The sequence below is a fragment of the Podarcis melisellensis genome, assembly GCF_964234715.1.
Source record: "Podarcis melisellensis genome assembly, chromosome: 1".
Taxonomy (NCBI): domain Eukaryota; kingdom Metazoa; phylum Chordata; class Lepidosauria; order Squamata; family Lacertidae; genus Podarcis; species Podarcis melisellensis.
The window spans coordinates 68,214,371-68,236,015 of NC_138528.1; the positions used below are offsets into that span (position 1 = coordinate 68,214,371).

The following is a 21,645-nucleotide window of genomic DNA, read 5'->3' on the forward strand; positions in this document are numbered from 1 at the left end:
ATCTGCATTGGCTCCCAGTACATTTCCAAGCACAATTCAAAGTGGTGGTGCTGACTTTAAAGCCCTAAATGGCCTTAGTTCTGTATACCTGAAGGAGCGTCTCCACCCCCATCGTTCAGCCTGGAAACTGAGATCCAGTGCTGAGGGCCTTCTGGCGGTTCCCTCATTGCGAGAAGTGAGGTTACAAGGAACCAGACAGAGGGCCTTCTTGGTAGGGGCGCCCGCCCTGTGGAACACCCTCCCATCAGATGTCAAGGAAATAAGCAGCTATCCTATTTTTAAAAGACATCTGAAGGCAGCCCTGTTTAGGGAAGTTTTTAATATTTAATGCTGTATTGTTTTTAACATTCAATTGGGAGCCACCCAGAGTGGCTGAGGAAACTCAGCCAGATGGGCGGGGTATAAATAATAAATTACAGTGGTACCTCGGGTTACAGATGCTTCAGGTTACAGACTCCACTAACCCAGAAATTGTACCTCGGGTTAAGAACTTTGCTTCAGGATGAGAACAGAAATCGTTCAGCAGCAGCGCGGCAACAGCAGCAGCAGAAGGCCCCATTAGTTAAAGTGGTGCTTCAGGTTAAGAACAGTTTCAGGTTAAGAACAGACCTCCAGAATGAATTAAGTTCTTAACCCGAGGTATCACGATATTATTTACTACTACTATTATTATTATTATTATTATTATTATTATTATTATTATTATTGAAAAAGGTGCCAGAACTCACCATAAATGCCTCCCCTGTTCTCCCCTGGCACCTACCTGAGAACTGCCAGAACTTAGTTCTGGTGAGTTCTGAAAAAAAGCCCTGTCTCAAAGAAGTTTCATATCTAATGAACATTATTAATTACATTTGGTTGCATCCAGAGAAATATTAGCCAAAGGGGGTTGGTGGAAGGTGACTCTCCCACCTCTCCAAGACCCAGCAGCCCCCAGGTTCCCTTGAAACGCCTCTTCTGAGGGTCATGGGCTGTGGCACAGGGGAGCTGGAAGGGAATGCTGAAAATTGGGTGGAGGCATCATCTGTCAGTGGGAGTTCCTGCTTACAAATGGTGACTCCACCTAAATGCCAACAAACCCCTCCTTTCCTCTCAGCCCCCCCCCCCGTCTGCCCCATTTTTCAGGGTCCTCTGACTTGTGATAGGTTTTTCAAGAGGCTGCCAGGGCCTCGTGGGAGTGGGAGAGTCATTGGTTTGTGTTCCTTTGGTCCAGAAGATTCAGATTTCTGTTTCCAACAGCACATGTAAGTGGCCCCTGTGGATTAGTCAGTTACATAACTCCTCCTGTGATTAATACTGTTCAATTCTTGTGCTGCACCAGTCTTGCAGGGATGAGAAACTTTAGTAAATGGAACATGCCCAGCATGAAATAAAAGCCATTTTACTGATTCACTTAATGTATAGCCTCGTGCTAAAATCTGGGATTAAGAGCTGCATCATGTGTATTTTTTCTTATTTCATGTCTTTAGGTTTCCATGTGGGAGGTGGCTTGGAAAAGGGATGGATGATGGCAGTTTAGAGAGGATCCTGGTTGGAGAATTGCTGACATCCCATTCTGAGGTAGATGAAAGGCAGTGCAGAACTCCGCCTTTGCAGCAGTCCCCAAGTATGATTAGAAGATTCGTTACAATATCACCAAACAACAAACCAAGTAAGCTGGTTAAATTGAAAAAACATTTTACTAGTAATCTTACATATAGTAATAGCAAACTCAGTTCTCTGAGTGTAGTTATTTAAGTAGCCAAAAGATCATCCATACACATATTAGTAGACTTGGGGGAGCCCCACAGTTTGTGGAAGTACAAAAAGTCTATAGGGGGGGGGGGAAATCCTATGGGGGACAAACCCAAATATAGCTCAGTGAGAATGAAATGTTGACTGACTGACTTGTGGGAGTTCCCGCCGGGCTCCGCAGGCTTGCGGATAGCTTCCTTGAAGCCTGCAACGCGAGAGGGGTAGGTGCTCATGACCCCTCTCGCTCTCCAGGCTTCAGCAAAAGCCTGCACTCGCTCCATAGGACGCACACACTTTCCCCCTTCATTTTTGGAGGGGAAAAGTGTGTCCTATAGAGCGAAAAATACGGTAAGTTGATTTTAATCTACAAACTACTGTTGTAACCAGTGCTTGCTGTTGGAGGCTTTCTCATTTAATTTATCAAGATTTCAACCTCTGTGTAATGTTTCCCCCTTCACCTTCAAACATTATTTACCCAATAAAGTAGCTGTAGCTGTTCCCTATATGGCAGCTTGGTGGGTTTTGCTCATTACTTCCAAAACCCTATATTACAAAAGATAAATGCACAAATGTTGATAAATCTGTCCTATTTTATAATGTAAAAAGCAGAAGCCTAGGTCTAGTTCCTTTCTAAAGTCCCTGGCCAAGTGAAAAACAAATAATTGCTTAAACAAATACATGTTTTCCTTCTTGCACAGAGTTAAACACAGGTCAAATACAAGAATCTATTGGTGAAGCAGTAAATGGAATTGTCAAACACTTCCACAAGCCAGAGAAAGAGGTGAGCATTGTCATTGAGCTTGATAATATTTCTCTGTTTATATTTATGTGTTCGCTAGTTAGTTTATGAAAGACCATAGCTACAATTGACAAGAATGTTGGTTCAGCAGAACAGTGTGTCACAGATGTGCACATGCAGCTGACGAGTTGAAGGGAATTATGTACAGCCAAATACAGACTCTTGCAGCTACATTTCTTCTTGATATCAGTTTTAATCAGAGTTCTTCAGTAAATTTGTGTTTGTCTTAACCAGGATTAACAAAGGTCATAAATAACTTTGGACCCAGGTGAAAGGGGGCAGGAAAATTTGCATGTGAGAATAGAATGCACTCCTGTAGTCTGCAGTCAGTCGCTTAACCCTGGATCCAGTATTATATCAGAACCAAGCCTTAGAATTAAGTCTGATAAAACAGTATGCCAATTGTTTGAATTTGTCAGCTGTGCCTTGATCACAAAGATCATAGTATCCCATTTGGTACTTTTTTGGACAACCCCTTCTCTATTTGTTCTGATTTGTAGTACTAGATATGCTGTCTTGTGATATCCAGTAGATTGGGTTTTGTTTAACATTTGTACCTCATATTTATGCTCCTAGTCTAGATTACAAATATATATATATATTGTATGTATTGTATATATTGTGTATACACACACACACACACACTCTCTCTCTCTCTCTCTCTCTCTCTCTCTCTCTCTCTCTCTCTATATATATATATATATATATATATATAGTGTGTGTGTGTGTATATATACACACAACCAGTAGCATTACAAATTAAGAACTGTTTCATATAAAAGCAGTAACAGAAATTACATATTAAAAGGCTGTCAAATATATTTCCAGTTTCTAACTAAAGACCAGTAAAAAGGAGGGCTAATGAATCTCCAACTGGAGGGCATTCCAGAGCCATGACACCATGGCTTACTTACATCTGAGATGTTGATGACACAGAGAACAGGGCCTGTGAGGCAGATGGTCCTTGCAGTAATCTGGTCCAAGTCCATTTGGGGTTTTAAAGGCTAAGACCAGTACTTCAAACCGAGCAAACAAATAAGTAGCCAGTGAAGTTAAACAACATTAGAATTACATTTTCCAATAAGGATGTTTGAGGCATCTTCTTCCAGATCTTCAAAGCTCCTGAACCTCTACCTTGTATGGATTAAGGTTCAATTCACTTCAGAACCGATGCCAGACACTAATTTATTATTTCCTTTGCCTCCCTGGGTTTTCAATGATGGAAAAAATGAAATGTCATCAGCAAATTGATGGCATCTTACCCTAAACCTCTGGATGACCTTCCCCGGTGGTTTCATGTATAACTAAAAGCACCAGGGGACAAAATTTGGGATTTCACATGCCAAAGGCCACAAAGTGGAACAGCAGTCTTGTGTTATACTTATACTGTGGTACTCATTTTATAAATAACAGTGTCCTTTCCTGATCAAGGCACCTTATTTTCTCCAGCTCTTCATCAAACAGAAGTGATGGTCCAAGGACAGGTGCTTTGTTTTCTGTTGCTCTGCACAGAGAGAGCTTCTTATCCATGTTGAGCAGCAGTGAACAAAGGTGTGTGTGTGTGTGTGTGTGTGTGTGTGTGTGTGTGTGTACGAACATAATCAGGGTGGAAAGGTATTTCATCAGTAATAATGCTGACTTGTAATTTCATAAAGTGAGTAAATGGTAGCTGCTGTGAGATCTGATTGTCGTTGAAATCTTATTATTGAGCGTTTTTCTAATGGGTGCCACTAACTGATAAACTCAGTCAGTGCAGACTATTGGTAGTCTGTTTTTAAAAGCCACAGTAATTTGACAGATATATTCATAATATACCATGGGTAAACATCTCAAAACTAATATTTATTTTATATCACATTGGCAGAGAGGCAGTTTAACACTTTTGCTGTGTGGTGAAGGTGGGCTTGTCTCAGCTCTTGAGCAGGTGTTTCAGCATGGATTTAAATCCCCCAGGCTCTTCAAAAATGTCTTCATTTGGGACTTTCTAGGTAAGTACAGAAAACCTTCTTATGGGAAAAGGTTGAAGGAGTGGGTATGTTTAGACTGGAAAATAGAAGTGAAATTATAGCCATCTTCAAATATTTTATTAATTATATAAATAATTACACTGCCACCAATATGTGAGGAAGGTTTTGAGTTTTTCTACTGATCTGATCATTATGCTATATGACTCTGTCTCCAGAAAAAGCACAAGGATATTATGAGGCTCTAGAGCAAAATGAATTGGTCCCAGAGGAAAACTGGCAGAAAAGGGCCAGGAGTTTTTGTCGCTTTGTCACAGCCATCAACAACACTCCTAGAAACATTGGGAAAGATGGCAAGTTTCAGATGTTGGTGTGCCTTGGAGCCAGGTATTGTATTTCCATAAGCATATTTTCATTTGTATATAATTGCCTGGTCTAATGTGACAGAGTTGCTTTCACACTGATCAGTTTTCTTTTATTACTGTTTTGATGTCCAGATTTTGAGTCCTTTGGCCAAATTACATATCCTTACACTTATTCTGCCACTTTGGAAATCTGAAATTAGAACATGATCACTGGGATTTATCTTGACAGGAGATTAAAAGTGCTTGATGCACGTAGTTTACAAAAAAAAAAAAAAAACCAAGGCTGAGAGGGGATATGAAAGTATTATTCCAAATAGTAGAAGAATTAATCTGAGAGGGAGATGAACTATTTTATATTAAAGGAGGCTAGATTTATTTATTTATTACATTTATATATACTACAGTTTCTTCCAAGGAGCTCAAGATGGTGCACATGGTTCTCCAACTCCTCATTTTATCCTCACTACTTCCCTATGAGGTAGATTAGGCTGAGACACAGTGACTGCCCCAAGGTCACCCAGTGAGCTTAATAACTGAGTAGGAATTTGAACCCTGGTCATCCAGGTCATAGTCCAACACTCTATCTGTTATACCACACTGGCTCAGATGTACAATAAACACCAGCTACAAAACAAAAATTGACAAATCAGAAATTTTTGTGAAACAGTCTTTCCTGGAACCACAGAGGCAGCAAATAAGCTCTTTGGTTTCAGGGCACAGTTAGAAGAAATTTATGGAGAATGGTGTGGCATTTTCTATACCTTAGTTGTAGCCCTTTGAAATCAGAAAGCGCCTTTCACATGCATAGGCCTAGATTTCTGCATCCCTCCTCATTGGGAAAATCAGGGTCATCACAACAAGGATCAAGGAATGGAGATGCACCCAGTTAAATTTTCCATAAGATTGCTTCATGGCTGCAAATTTTGTACAACTGAGCATTTCCCAATCAAACTAGCAGTGCCCCTAATGGTTTCCAGTATGTGGCTTGGGCCGTTTTAAAGCAATTTGCCTTGTAAACACCTTTTGGAAGCTCCCCTGAGTCTGTCTGTGGTGCATTGTGGTCTGAATTCTATAAGATGATTGGTGAATGAGATGACACTTTCTTGGGAGAATTTGGCTACAGGATTGTTTTTAAAATCCTTTCTAGCTCTCTAATTGTCACTGACGTAGGGCAGCCTAGTACTGTGGATTCCTGCAGCAGCAAAGGTATAGCCAAGACACGGCCTCAGGCTGATCTAGAATGCCAGTGCAACAAAATGTATGCCAGTTCTGCTGTGCTGGCAACACAGCAGAACTGATGTTGCCTGATGTGGCTTCTGTAAAGGTCATTATGGAGCCTAGAAATCAGCAGAAAGGAGACATGGCAGGGTAAGACTGGTGTTCTATGCAACTAACAATTCAGTTAGTATGGAGGCTTCTAATTTGCATACTGGCCGTTTAGTAGTAACCTATAATAATGGGATTGCTATTGAATAAGAATAGCAAGATAGGCCTGCCCTAGCTGTATTGCATTAGATGCCCCTGTGGTTGCCAGTCCTTCTGTACCACCACAGCTAGGTATAGCTTTGGCATCAAGTGCCAGTCATTTTGGATAGAGCGAGTGGCCATGTTTTTCCAAGTTATTTCAGATATGAAGCAAATAAGAAATGATACTGAGCCAAAAGATTGACCTAGAGTTCAGTTTTTATAAACTCACACCAGTTAAACCTAGTATTGTCAATACTAACTGGTAGTGGTATTAAGAAGAATTGTGATACTAAAATACCAGGAAATGTGATAAGTTTCTTTTTTAAAGAATTAAAAAGATTTTATAACTTGTTTGAAATTTCAAAACATTCCCTTACAGAGATCACCTCTTGCACCATTGGATTGCCTTGCTGGCAGACTGCCCCATCACAGCTCAGATGTATGAGGATACAGCGCTCATAAAGGATCATACCCTAGTGAATTCCTTGATTCGTGTGTTGCAGACTTTGCAGGAGTTCAACATCACATTGGAGGCATCCCTCGTTAAAGGAATAGACATCTGATCCGTCTCTTGCTACAAGCACTGTAAAAAAGCAACAAGGAACAAACCATTATTAGTATGCAGAAATTCAATCGGCTAATACATTGCATCCAAACATTTACATCACTTGCTACAACTCTTCTGGAAAGAAGTTCAAAACAGAGAACGGAAATGTGGATGAAAGCTCTATGCCCAACGTGTAATAGGGAAAATATAACCTATAAATCACTTTTAGAATTTATTTGCTGATTTGCTTTTACACACTTTCATGTGAAAGGGTTAAGATAATGAGTATTGTGCAGCTTATTTTAAAGCTGTAATATTTCTTTGCCATTGAAAATGGCACAGTGAGAAGCTATTGGCATTCTCTCAACTTGCCTTCAGACTGTATGTTGAAAAGTATAGTTCACACATTCCATTTCCGCTAAGGGTCATTCAGCAATTGAAAATCTAATAGTTTATTATAAACATTTTCATCATTGGCTTTTACGTGTTGGGTCACTGTTCTGCAAGAAAAACTAAAAGTTTAAATATTGTTTTTAATAGCCTTGAAGCACTGAATTCATTAGCAAATCCTTTTTTCCTTTAATTTTTGTCAGTATTATTTTGGCAGAGTTTTGAGGGGTGACTCATGCAGATGTGCAGAGATCAGTGATATTTTTCATATGGGTACGAAATTGCACAGAGAAAATTATAAATGTGTTTTTAACTGGCATTTATTTATTTAACTTTTCATCATGTTGTAATGTCTTTGTCTAAGAAAATAATACTATATACAGTACTTAACAGGCTATGTTACATGTCTGTTGTGTTTTCAATTTAGAACCTAATTAGAGTACAGCCCGCCTAAATACAAGGCCAGAATAAGAGTGTCTGTTAGCAAAATATGTCTTGGCATGAACCTGCCTTTCAATTTATTAGTCATTACTAACAAGTCCATTGATTTCAGTGGGTCTGCTCTGAGTATGAAATAGTTGGATACCACCATAAGTGATTATCCTAAGCCATGTGTACTCTATGTAATGGCTAACAGTCTAATCAAATACGAGATGTAACATTGACCTGGTTTGCATTTAACACTAAGCCAAACCATGACTTAGTGCAAAAGAGCAAACATTCAGGTTCCTGAAGTGAAGATTGCGCTGCAGCAATCCTCCCTCAGTGTTTGCAGCTAAAAGGGTTCAGCCGTAAATTGGCTTTGTGTTACATCCAAACCCAAACTCATGGTTTGTCTTGTCCTTGATTTACCTCTTGAGGTTTGTCTGCAGCAGATAAACTATGGTTCAGGCATAACATTAAGTCAAACCATGGTCAAAGGCATAGGTTAAGCAGCAGCAAGATTTGAGGAGTGCTGTGGCATAATATATATGCTCCAGAAAGCAAATGTTTGTTTGTTTGCACTAAGCCATGTTTTGGCTTGGCATTATGTGCAAACTGGGCCAGTCTATAAATGTGTAAGGATCAGGTACAGCAGCAGTTGTTTCACAGTTTTGTCATCTTGCAATGCTAGCACTACCTTACAACAGCTTCACAAGCACATGTGCTGGTGCAAATACTTCAGGTTGGCTGTAAGTGAGAGCAGTATTACTGTGACCAATTTATGCTGCTACTCGATATAATGCTATGTTAAGGTTTCAAATCTTTCCCTTGGTAACCCAGTTCACAGGCAGAACATATGGAACATTTTTATTTGAAATGCTGAGCATTCGTGTGCTAATTTTTGTATATGTTAAAGGCTGGAGGTTTTGGATGCTTGTGAACACGGTGTAAAAATATTAGAATACCCTCATAATGTTCAAAATTTGTGGACTTTTTAAATAGTAAAATTCCAATTGGAAAAATCTAGTGAATGCCTAGAAGCAACTGTTCTTGTTAGAATTCTCAGCAAAAATCCCTAGGAGATGCATAATGAGCTAAGGAAACACTAAGATATACTATACAAGCATTAGGTCTCTGTATTAAGATTCAAGATTCTACAGGCCTTTGCTGTATACATGTCTGAAGTTAGCCTCTTTAACTTCTGATAAAGACGTTTTCAACTGTCAGTCTCCAACAAGTAGCATTATTCTTTATTTCCTACATCTTGTGGTCATTTTTATTCCAGTAACTTAAAAATATAGCACATGTATTAAATTTTACTATTTTTACTTTTCTTGTGTTTTATTTCGTTATTACTTTGAAAAGTTGCTATTATTGCTTCTGTACTTTGTTTCTAATTTGAACTGGTTGAACTTGAGAAAATCATACTGGAGACTGAAAAGGATGCAGCCCACATTATCACAACATACACGATGGATAAACATACTCATGCTGGTCTTGAGGTGCATGGCTCTACTGACATTAGTTCTGCAATAACAAAATGTTATTTTCTGTTATCTCACTTAAAAGTATATTACACAACTGCACAAAGAATCCGGAAAAATGAAAAAGCCTGTTGTTTTTCTGAAGACTTCCTTTTACAGAATAGTATTATGAAAAATTTGCATTGAACAGAATAACAGCATCATCTGTATTGGGTATCTACCCAAGATAAGACTTCCTTCTAATAGTAGATGACACAGTTAACTACTTCACTGCAGAATTGAATAACAAAAGTATGTGTGTAGACATCATGGTTAGCTATACTGCCTTCTGGAGCAGTTAACCATCAGAGGAGGTAGGTGGACACAAGCACTCAAACCTGCCCCTGTGTTCTCCAGTGAAGATGGCTAGGAATGCCCAAGAGCAGTGGAAGTCACTGAGAGCTCCTGGGTGGTACCACCCCAGCCAGTCTGATTTTTTTTTTAAAGCAGTACCTCCACCACCAATGCTTTCTCAGATGCCACCAGGAAATACAGGAGACTGGCTGACCATTGGGAAAGGTTTTGCTGCACAGTTCTGGAACTTCAAGACTCTTGTGATAGATCATTGCCAGGCAAGATATGTCAAACAACTACAAAACAAATATGTTTATTTAAGATAGCTGTAAATTTGAAGTTTTCAGATATGAAGCCCCATATGTCACTGTCCATCTACGGGCGATCGAAGTCCCGGCTGAGGACGTTGGGACCAGGGGCAAGATGACAGGGTGGGAGCAGGAACAGGAGTCCAGAAGCCAGGGGTCCGAGGGTCAGGAAGCAGGGAGTCACAAAGTCAAGGGTCCGAGGGTTGAGAAGCAAGGAGTCACAAAGTCAAGAAGCAAGGAGTCACAAAGTCGAGGGTCCAAGGGTTGAGAAGCAAGGAGTCTAAAAGCCGAGGTCCGAGGATCAGGAAGCAAGAAGCCAAACGCAGCAAGGCAGGAAATGTGTTGCTGTGGCCAAGAGCTGAAGGGAAATGCTGACCTTATATCCCTACCTGGCTCTTGCCACCAGGTGCAGTGAGTTACCAAGCGGCCTCACCTGTGCGGCCGTGCCTTGCCTCTCCAGAACAAACTTAAGAAGGCCCCAGTCCTGCGAAGCCCTACTGGTCACAGGGCCTGGCTCCTGCACGCACTTCTGACACCATGCTGCAGAGCAAACTGCTTTTAAAACTGATATAACTTTTCAAAAATTACATTCAGCTGCTCAAACAGAAAATTATGAATGTGGGAAAGTTATTTGTTTCAAATTTGGTGTACTGTATGTAGTTGCATTTTTAAATGTGAGTTGTAACAGATGTGTAATTGGCTCAAACATGGTTGTTCTCCCACAACTGCAAGCATGCCTAAGAGAAGTAAATGTAGTAGATGAGCTATTCTCTTTAATGCCCTCCCAATTCACAAATTCTGACAATGCAGTTGCTGTAGGCTGCAAAATCATTCCTGTCAAAACATAAAGGCTAACAAAATTCCTCTTCATAACTCTGTTTTTATCCAAGCACCTGCAGAGATTTATATGAAAATGCAAAAACTGCTTTGTATTTAATCAGCAAGCCTTATCCCATAGTTAAAATGGGTTATTTTTATTTAACTTTAAGGTAGTGATGTTCAATTCTCTTTAATTAAAGAGCTTCTCTTTCATAGCTCATAAGCTTTTAAATCATATCGACATTTAAAATGCTTATGAACTCATCTATATTTCTGCATTGCAAAGTAATTTTTAGGCTGTTTGTAATTTAGACTATTAAGTCATTTTTAGACTATACTATGAACTCTAATAGTCTATTGCTTTGTGTGTGTGTGTGTGTGTGAGAGAGAGAGAGAGAGAGAGAGAGAGAGACAGACAGACAGACAGCGGGATCAACCTGGTTCGCACATCATGTTAATCCAAACCACAGCTTAGTGAAAATGCATGAGCACTTAGGCTCCTAAGGAGGAAAGTGGCTGCTTTGCTCTTATCCAGTCATTTTGCTGCTGCACTGTGCTTAGCTAAGCCATGGCTTGGCCTGGTGTGTTGTGTGAACAAGGGTTGTGGTTTAGCTCTCTAGAGACTAAACAAGCTGAAATGAAGGTTTGTTATTCGTTTCTGACTTATGGTTTATGTCAAAGAGCTAAATCAAAAGCCCAAGTTCATATGACACACTAAGCCAAGCCATGGCTTAGCTTAGCACAGTGCAGCAGCAAAACAACCAAGCAGTAGCAAAGTGGCAGTGATTTCCTCTCCATGCATATACCCTAGGATTTGTTTGGCTTAGTGTGATGTGTGAACCAGGCTAGAGAGCAAAACAGACACACCATAATTGCATTTGCCGATTAAGTTCTTAGCAAGAATTAATATATTTTGGAAGATTTCTGTTGCCATAGTTCAAGATGGAGAGTTGACAAATTAGCTGGAAATTGTTTATTTACTTCTCATGTTTGTAGTTCCTTTTATACCTAGAGATTGGTAGTTTATCTTCAAAATGCAGAATCAAGTTTAATAATGCTAATAATAATCTGTTTTAAAACTAGTCATTGTAGTTTATAGAACTAGAAAAGAAAATGCAGTATATTATTTTTCTAATTTTTCTAGTTGTAAATCCAAACGTATATCCAGATGCAGCTTACTTTGCTGTACTACAATAAAGCTTTATTCTGATAGGACCAACAGAATTAACCTACCGTGCCATCCTTGGCAGCTGTTTATTCTAATTAGGCTTTACTATCTGCTCTAATATTTTCACCTTGTGCTGGTTAGGATTGCTAGAAACATTGTTTTTCAAATGACATCAGTGTGCAGCATATGGAAACTGGTGTTTTAATACATTCTTACCTTAAGCAAAGAGCTACTTCACATAATTGTTGCTTTCCCTGCTCTAATAGCATTACAATAGGAACTAATTCATATTCAACATGCAAATGTATAATAACAATATACGGTAATACTGTACTTGTATTTATCAAAGAAAATGTTCTAGCTAGATGGCGCTGTTGAACAGGTGCTTGTATAGATTCTGGGAATGTAAAGCACTTTGCAGTGTGACACCCCCCTCCCATGCTTATTTTGCCAGTACTGTATACTGGCATCTTCACACTTTGAACAAAACATCTCTCCCCATACCTGGGCTATGATTTTTTAATCCTGGTTCACGTAGATCCTACTTTGCCTTGTCTAAAAGAAGATGGTGTCTCATTTACCCTTTTCATAGCTGGAAGCATGCTGAATGTTGTGTTGCAGTCTTAGAGCAATCACTATCCTGCATTTTGCTAAGCAACAGCTATCTACCCAGCCTTCCTATAACTACCGAGATCTGCTATGTTTTACCTCTCCTACTAGAATACTTTGCCTGTTGCTCACTACTTTCAACATTATCAAGTTCTCAATCTGTCCCATCTATGTGAATAGTGCTGCTGTTCTTGATTATGGAAATATGTGTCTTAGGAGGGGTGATCTGAATAAAAGCAGTGTACTGCAAGCACCATTTTCAGTGACACCCTATCCATGTAAACAAATTAGAGGTGACATTCTAGATAACAAGCTCATACAAACAACCTTGGAACCACTGGATTATGTAAACAAGTCTGGGTAGTTCTGAATCTTTCTCTCATCTGAGCTTGAAGAATTCTTAGAACTGCAGTTAAGGAAGAGGAAAAATATTATTAAGAAGAGAATGTGTTCCGTTTTGTATTGGTCACATTTGATTAAACATCCCCTGTGAGGTTTGAGAGTTGTGGAATACTTTTAAGTGCTTTAGGCAACACAATAGAATAAATCTATGTGGACCATTTAAGATTTATGCATGAAGGGGGTCAGCTATGTTCATGGAAGTACATGTCCGATCATAAACAGCAAAATATATGCACATCACACTGATTTACTATAAAGTTCATTGCTGCTGATTCCCTGCACTTTTTAATGCCATTATATCCAAGGGAAGAATGCTGGTACAAAGGTACTGTGTTGTCAGTTTATGGCCTCAGGGGAAAATTGGATTAAAATAGCTAGTCAAAACTGATTAGCCTGTTTTGTTTTTAACATTGGGTGCTTTAACTATAATGGTACAAACCTCTGGGTTTACCCCGCATCTAAGATAGCACCACAGAATTAGGCATCTCTTAAGATATAATGGAAACGTGAAAATACCATACAGAGAAAAGCTTTCAAATATGGAAGAAACAAAGCACAAACATAAGGGAGATTATTATAGTTGTCTTTCACAAAACACCCAATAGGCTTAGGTCTCATCTGCACCATACATTTAAAGCAGTATCATACCATTTTAAATAGTCATCCCCTCAAGAATCCAGGGAATTGTAGTTTATTATGTATGCTGTGAGTTGTTAGAACCCTGTTCACATCATAGAGCTGCAGTTCTTTGGGTGGTTTAACAATCAATTCCTCTTCCTAGGAAACTCTGGGAAATGTAGCTTTGTAAGAATAAAATGGGAACTATATTTCTCACAGAAAATGTGTCTTTGATGATGTTTTGAAGGAAAAGGTTGCTTCACACAGATGTCTGGAAGTTCTAAACGTAAGGGGCAGCAGGGGGGGTGTTTTTGGAGGAAACAGGAAACCTTCAGATGAATAAGTGGCATTGCAGCTGAGGAGTGAAAGTCACAGGCAGGGATGTACCTGGCCAGTGTAGTGATTTAAGGAGGGTGTCGTGAGATTAGTGCAGTGAGAGAGATTACCATAATTATTTTGGCAACTGAGTGTTGTATGGATGTGAGGGAACCAAGCTGAGACAGCAGCAGACCAAAGAGAATATTTCAGAAGCCTAGAGGGGGCCAGGCCATGAAACAAAGTTCTTGCTGAGGGGACAGTGACAAGCCAATGTTGTACATGACTTGGCTACTCAGTACAGTATGGGGGACAAAGCAGAGAGAAGAGTCTAAGGCTACGTGCCTGTTCAACAGAATGGATAGCAATTCAATGCATAAGAAAAGCAAGCTAGCCGAGGAGGGCTGGGGAGGAGAGAGAAGTTCATGTTGGATCTACTGAACTTGAAATGATGGTGCATGCAAGTAGAGCTATCAGAGGGCAGTTGGAGATGTGGGATTGAAATGAAGGGAACAAGTTGGTGGAGGGGAGAAGGGAGTGTCATCTGTGGCTAGATGGTACTGAAAGCTATGGGATTTGATGACATCAACCAAGCTTAGCATGTAGATTGGAAAGGAGCAAAGGGGCAAGAGCAGATCCTTGAGGACCCCCAACAGAAAGAGGGAAAGCTGGGGGTTTCTACCTATGGAAACACTTGAGAGAATGATTAGGTATGAGAAGAATCAGGAAAGAACATAAGGCAGACACTTAGGGCATAAAGGCAATAAAGCAGAAGAAAGTGATCAGCTGCCTCGAAGGAAGTGGGAACAGTAAGAAAAATGACGATAGAGAACATTTTAAGAGTTTGCATTGGGGAATTGTGAGGGCAATTTCAGTAAAATGCAGAGGGCAGAAAGCAGACTGTCTTGGATTCCAGTCTAAAGGGAGAAGCAACGTATTGTGCAAAGAGTAAGAAAGGGGAAGAAACAGGACAGGCCTTAGAGCAGACAGAACCAAGGCGCGGCCGTCCAGACGTTGTGGACAACTCCCTGGACTACAACCCCCATTATCTCTGACCACTGGCCACGATGGGAGAATCCAAAACCTCTGGCTACCCCTTCCTCAGGACTATCAATGGCAGACAACAGGCACCGAGAAATCCTAGAGCTGCGGTAATGCTTCTTGCCCAAGTAGATGCCAAACAAGGTGAGCTTCCGTTTATGGCGTCCTAGGTCAGCTACAGTATTTTGCTTTTCTCCGGCTGCAGTGGCGTGATTCCCCGCCTCCCGCCTTTTGCATGCCATTCACGTCGTAGGATAATACCCAACACCTGCCTTTTAAACGCATTTTAAAGTCCGGCCACCAGCTCAAAGTGGCTTGCATTGTGCGCCAGGCATGCACAAGGAGGGGGGTGGTGCCGTTTTGTTCAGGTGCCCCGATACAAGTATATTAAGTATCTGGCCACCTTTCCCCCACAGTCCGTAGGTCCTTTCGCGTATAAGAGCGGGAAAGAGCAGAGGCAGCGGCGCCCGCGCTCCCACACCCGGCGCGTGCGCGCTGCCTCTCCTTCGCACGTGAGGGCAGGCCGACGCTCGGGGCGGGCCAGGCGCCTGCAGACGCCTCCCCTTGTGGACGCGCGCAGGGCCGGGCCCCAGGGGGCGGCAGCCGCACGAGCAACGGCGGCGGCGGCAGCAGCAGCAGCAGCAGCAGCAGCAGCAGCAGCAGCAGCAACGACTGGCGCCGGCAGCTCGATGGGGTCCGGGCGCTGCTGCTGCTCTGTGGCGAAGGCGCTGCTGCTCTTCCTGCTGCTGCTGTCGCCGCCGCCGCTGTTCGACGCGCCCCCCCAAGGACAGGTCCGCGCAGCCGGGCTCCTCTTCCCCGGTTCGTATGCGCAGCAGGGTCCCATTCTCCCCTCTCCTCCCAGGTTGAAGGCGCCCGACGGGGCTGGCGCGGGTGGTTTGGGTTGTGTGTGTGTGTGTGTGTGTTTGTAGGGCAGGGTTCCAAAAGGCTTTTTGGCTGCCGTGGGCAAAGCTGAGGGGAAGGGATGTTTCCCAAGGGCGCGCGCCCCGTCGGGAGTTTTAAAAAGTTTAAGCTCGTTTTGTCGACCGGCGCACGCACAGGCTTGGCGGGATAGTTGGGAAAGCCTAACTTCATCTCTGCATACGATGGGCATTATCGTTGGCCGCGCTCCACCACACAAACAACACGAGTTGTTCCGCTGGCTGCAGCTGCTGCAGCTGCTGCAAGAGCCTGTGCTGGTGTTTACAGTACACAGTCATTTGCAGCCAAGTTCCATTGATTTCAGTGTCTCTAACTTCCAGTAATTCAGGAGATTAGACCTGTCAGTTTGCTGCTGCTGCCACAAAATGCCGTGGCACGCTGGAGAAGGAGAAGCGGTGGTGGTGGTATGAGCTTTTGTATGTAGTAGGCTCAAGGCTCATAGCTCTTATAAATGGGCTGCGTTCTTACTAGAATGTTAAGCTCTTGGGGAACAAGACAATAGTTTTTTTTTCTTATATGCAGGTATAAAAGTTTACACATATTGTAACTTTTCTTAAATTGTAGAGAAGGGCTCGTCCCATCTACCATTCGTTTTTTTAAAGCAATTGACTAAAATTAGTAGGAAAAGCTAAGGCTGCAATCCATAGTATACATGGTTACCTGAAAGAGCCCCATTGAATGCAGCGGGGGAGGGGGCTTACTTTTGAGTACACATATACGGACTGTAGTGTTAATAGTACAGTGCACCCAAAGGTTTTCAGTTGCGGTACTTTTTAGAATTGAGTTCTCAGTGTGTGTTGCATAATGAATAATGCATAAAATACACTTGGTGTTGTACAAATAGATGTGATAACTTTTAACTGGGAAAAATTATTGGCTTACATTGATTTGTAACGTGGGCTATGATATACAATTTTTGGCTTTATGGGAGAAATAGTGTTTGTTTTAATGTTTTCACCCTACTAGAAAGTAAGTATTGCTAAAACATATACCAAACAACTGAAAAAGATGTTGATATAGAATAATAAAATTTGATTAAACATTAAGTTTATTTTTTACACTGTTGCCACTACCATACTTAAAGCCTGTTGTATTTTATTGAGTTTTTAAAAAAATTACTGTGAGTAAACATATTTCATAGGAAAAAAGCATCACCAAGTAGGTAGAATAACTAGATTTACATTTTATGAGGTATTTCATGCATTTTTTTTGTAGTTGTTGCTTTTTAAGTAGACTTACATGGAAATATACTTTAATAGCTTATCTTTCAGATTTAAATGAAATTTGCATATTGCAAAAATATACCTTTTTCTGTGGTGATCATGGCCCATGATAGATACACTTAGTGATGGAAGTTGAAATAAAAAGTATTCTAGGGTATTGGTGCAAGTTCTTTTTTGTACTTTATTTGCAGAGTAGTATACTGATCCTGAACACATTCACTTAAAAGCACGTTTGTGGATTTAAAGAGAAAACACTTTCAAGTAAATCCTGGTGCTTAAATAAAGTCAGTGTTTTGAGAATTGGAATGCCATTCATTGGAAGCTATGATGTGAATGTTTGCAGTTTGATATAAAATTGTTTTGCAGTTGGTGCATATGCTACATAAGCAGACTATATTGTTTCCTGCCAGTATTTCTGCTTGGTTTTCTTGCCTATTAATTTTATATAGATCCTTTTTTTCTGTTTTGCTCCTGCTGCTAAAACGTTGGGACTCTTGTCAGTGATGGTTCTAGGGCAAATTCACCTGATCAAATTGTCATGATGCAAACTGAGTTTAATTCAGTGTGTGACGAGAACTGATCATGAAGGGGTCTCATTAATTTTCAGTTTGCAACTAAATGCATTCTTTGGGACACCAGCATCAATTACTTATTTTTTTAGCGGCTGAGTGACTGAATACTTGCAGTTTTCTAGCTACATCTAAGAGGATAGTTCTATTTGTTAATTTGGTTACACTTTTTTGTGTTATTGCCTTCTAAATCTTCTCTTTTACCACAGTGATTTTAATTCTCCAACCCCCTTTTTGTGATATTTATCTGCCCCCTGGATTGTTCCTTTTTCCTGCTAGTTACTACTTTGGCTGGGCCTTAACTACTCTCTGTTTTCACCACTTGTGACAATTGAGATTTATTTAACTTTTGAGGGACTCCTTAGTGTGTGTGACATCAGATTATAACTGCACAATCATACAGCACACTTATTGGCATGAAAATAGGAATAAGTGTAACTTGAAATATAGTGCATTCTCAGCATGCTTGCAAGAACAATGCTAATGAAGAACCTAGGGCATTACCGGATTTGTTCTGTACAAAACAAAAAAAGAGTGTGTGCCATTTATTTAAAAGAAGAGCAACTGTTTTACTTATTTATTTTATTAAATAGGCATTCAATAGAAATTCCCCCAGTGATCTATATTAAAACAGGCTTCCTCAACCTCGGCCCTCTAGATGTTTTGAGACTACAATTCCCAGCATCCCTGACCACTGGTCCTGCTAGCTAGGGATCATTGGAGTTGTTGGCCAAAACATCTGGAGGGCCGAGGTTGAGGAAGCATGTATTAAAGGAAAATCGTGTGGGAGGAATTCAACATAGCACCATGGCACTGGCAAATGTGCATCAGCGTAAGCATTTCAGCTTGCCAGATGGCGTGATCCCTCCTCTTGTGCCCTCACATGCTGTTCTGGAGGTTGTCTTAACCCTCATAGCCAATTGGGGGGCGCATGGAGAGAAGAGGGGAGAAGCCCATTATCACTAATGGTAGCCCTTGTTCACACTTTTGCTAATGAAACTCATTAGCTGAATCCGGCTCTATATATTAAGCTACAGCTAAAGCAAATATAAGGGACGCGGGTGGCGCTGTGGGTTAAACCACAGAGCCTAGGACTTGCCGATCAGAGGTTGGCGGTTCGAATCCCCGTGACGGGGTGAGCTCCCGTTGCTCGGTCCCTGCTCCTGCCAACCTAGCAGTTTGAAAGCACGTCAATGTGAAAGTAGATAAATACGGTAGGTACCGCTCCAGCGGGAAGGTAAACAGTGTCTCTGTGCGCTGCTCTGGTTCGCCAGAAGCAGCTTAGTCATGCTGGCCACATGACCTGGAAGCTGTATGCCGGCAACCTTGGCCAATAAAGCGAGATGAACACTGCAACCCCAAAGTTGGCCACAACTGGACCTAATGTTCAGGGGTCCCTTTACCTTTAAAGCAAATATAAAAACATCAGTAGTGCTAAAATTAAGTATGAAAGGTGTGGGAGAAAAGATCTTTGTTTAGTACTAAAAATAAAACAAAGAAGTAGCCAGGCGGTCCTCTCTTGGGAGACCATTCTATGTGCAACCACTTTGAAGGGTTGTGAAGGCCTGGTGGCACAATAATAAATGTCAAAAAGCAAATATTGCAAAAGTTTGGTGCCTTGCTAGGTATGTGTTATTTCTGTTTGGTACACTTTTTTTTCCTTCCTGAAGTTTTCATGCATCCCAGAAATTTTCAGCATCCTATACACACACATTTCCATCCTTTCTTTGAGAATTGTGCATCTTCCTAGCTGTCCTGCTCTGAAATTCCTGCCTGGATCATTTAGCTGTGAACATCCTTTGTGAGTTGTTGTTTTTGGAAAGGTGACTGCTGACTATGTGCTTGAGTGATGCTTCTTACCAGAGGAGACTTCTGGTTTTCAGTGCAAAAAGCTAATTTTGGAACAGCTTTAAAAAACACACACCATTGAATAAGCATCTGTTTAATGGAAAGTAAAAGTTTAATGTTTCTGTGGCCCTGACTTGCCTAAATGTTCATTTCTATAAAATGCTATTTGTTAGTATTTCTTTCCAATCACATTTTATGACAGTGATGTCACAGTAATAAAGTCGTATTTCTTCAGTAACTGGTTAGTATACTGCAGTTGAAATGTATTTACTTTTCAGAGCTCCCCCCCCCCTTGGAAATCAGTACTCCTATCTCTGTAGGGAACTGTGCACTAGCTCACAAGCTATGAAAATATGGTAGGTAGCTTGAAAACCCTGCATGTGTTGACTGCCTGAATATGGCCAGCTGGTAATGGATCTACTATGAAACCACTGCTAGATGTGGGGGGCTGAAGTTTTTTTCTATGCACCTGCTTTAATCTCATGCATATCAGTAAGTAAATGCACATAGACATCTGGGTTACATTCAGGAAACTTCATTTCTGGCCTAGCTCTTCCAGCTGGGTGAGGTCCACAAAGATGCCATTTTGCTAACCAGGGGCCTAGTCCAGCGAGCTAAATTTATGAACAACAAAATGTTAAATGATGTTCAACATAAGTAAGTGTAAAGTGATAATGCACACTGGGACAACAAATCATAGCCTCATGTAGACAAGGATTGGGTTTTAAATGTCTGACTAAACAGTGAAGAGTTATTGATGTCATGCTGAGTAGCTAAATGAAAATTGCAGTAGTGCTCAGCAGTGGTGAAAAGGCAAATTCTTGCTAGGTATTACTAGGAAAGGGACAGAAAATAAAACTGCTGGTATTGTAGCATATCTGTTGGTGCCACATTTGGAACACTGCAGAACGGACTAGCTGTCCATTCTCAAGAAATAGTATAGCCGGAAAATGTGCAGACCTGAGCTTCCAAAATGGGAATGTGATAGAGTCGCTTATCTATGAAGAAAGCCAAGAGCATTTGAAGCTTCTTTGTCTGGGGTGGGCGGTGGGGAGAAGTCAACTGAGGAGGACACGATGGAGGTTTAGTAATCCAAGCTGCTTCTGTTCACTTTGCTCTGACACAGAACAGCCAAGACATAAAAGGGCCTTGCAGTGGGAGTAGAAGGAGTTTACTATGGTCCAAATGAGTGCTGTTTTTTTTCTGAAATTGTAGAGGCAAGTCGGCACTTCGCGAGTGGGTGGCTTGGATAGGGCTGCTGCCAGTGCCATACGAAGAACAGGCATGTTTCTGAAACAGTTGAGTGGGGAAAAGACGCTTGCTAGGTGCAATTAAAAAGAGGACTTCTAGAAAAGTACCAGCTAGAGACTTGTGAGCAATTTCATTTCCTAGCTCCTTTTGCCCTACGTCTCTGTAGCGTAGTCAGCATCTCGAGTGGGGCAGCCAAACAAACGGTAGTTAAATAAGGCTGTTGGGTTCTGATCTAATGCCAACCCATGGTTAAAGCAAGCCACAATTTGTCAGCCAACAAACCATAACTTGCTGCTAGAAAGTAAACCATGGTTACTCATGGTTGGTCCACACATTATCTAAACAAACCATGGCTTAGCATTACATGTGAATGCCGCCATAGAGTGGTATCTTTGCTAGTGCTAAATATTCCTGGCTGTGGTTGGCTCTGATCTCATTAAGACGGGAAAGGATTCGCGCCGAAGTACCTTCAAGCTGTTCTAGTATGATAAAAAGTTTTGTAAAAGTAATTGAGTCATTTGTATATTATGCTTTGTATTTAGCAGTTCTATATGAGAGGAAGATGCTGCTGTAATAAGCAGAACCATCTTACAATCATAAGGTCACATTTTGTCTGTGAACTTCTGAGTGGGACACATCACTGCATGTATTTTTACTCTGTTGCATTTCTTTTCACAGATGTGGACGAATGTACCCAAGGGATTGATGACTGCCACCCAGATGCAATTTGTCAGAATACTCCAAAGTTGTACAAGTGTACATGTAAACCAGGTTACAGTGGAGAAGGAAAGACGTGTGAAGGTATGTATGTGCTTTGTAGTTTTACACTAAGTATGCTTAGTCCCCCTCTTTACTAGCTAAAGCTGAATAAACTATGCTGAAGAAGCAAATATATGTATGTTTGTACTTTAAGTTGCTGACTGCAGTTTAAACTTTTTCACAATGGGTACAGGAAGCACTGTCAACACCAGTCAGACAGCTGTGTAATGAAAATTGGTACATGATTATAATAACAACCAAAGGCAGGTA

General features: G+C 41.0%; 2 protein-coding genes across 9 annotated transcripts in view; both read left to right on the forward strand.

Annotated features, from left to right (window-relative positions):
- The window catches only part of DENND5A (DENN domain containing 5A), a 57,972-nt gene extending 48,955 nt beyond the window's left edge, over positions 1-9,017 (forward strand). For all 6 annotated transcript variants that reach the window (XM_081918093.1, XM_081918094.1, XM_081918096.1 and 3 more), the window contains 5 exons: positions 1,470-1,651; positions 2,433-2,515; positions 4,398-4,521; positions 4,716-4,884; positions 6,709-9,017. In XM_081918093.1, coding sequence (XP_081774219.1) covers positions 1,470-1,651; positions 2,433-2,515; positions 4,398-4,521; positions 4,716-4,884; positions 6,709-6,892 — 742 coding nt within the window. In that variant the 3' untranslated portion in view covers positions 6,893-9,017. The remainder of the gene's footprint in view (positions 1-1,469; positions 1,652-2,432; positions 2,516-4,397; positions 4,522-4,715; positions 4,885-6,708) is intronic.
- A 6,426-nt stretch (positions 9,018-15,443) lies between these two features.
- Positions 15,444-21,645, forward strand: part of SCUBE2 (signal peptide, CUB domain and EGF like domain containing 2) — a 50,107-nt gene continuing 43,905 nt past the window's right edge. For 2 of the 3 annotated variants that reach the window (XM_081918253.1, XM_081918254.1), the window contains exons 1-2: positions 15,444-15,605; positions 21,295-21,417. In XM_081918253.1, coding sequence (XP_081774379.1) covers positions 15,476-15,605; positions 21,295-21,417 — 253 coding nt within the window. In that variant the 5' untranslated portion in view covers positions 15,444-15,475. The remainder of the gene's footprint in view (positions 15,606-21,294; positions 21,418-21,645) is intronic. The other variant, XM_081918255.1, reaches the window with a different exon arrangement.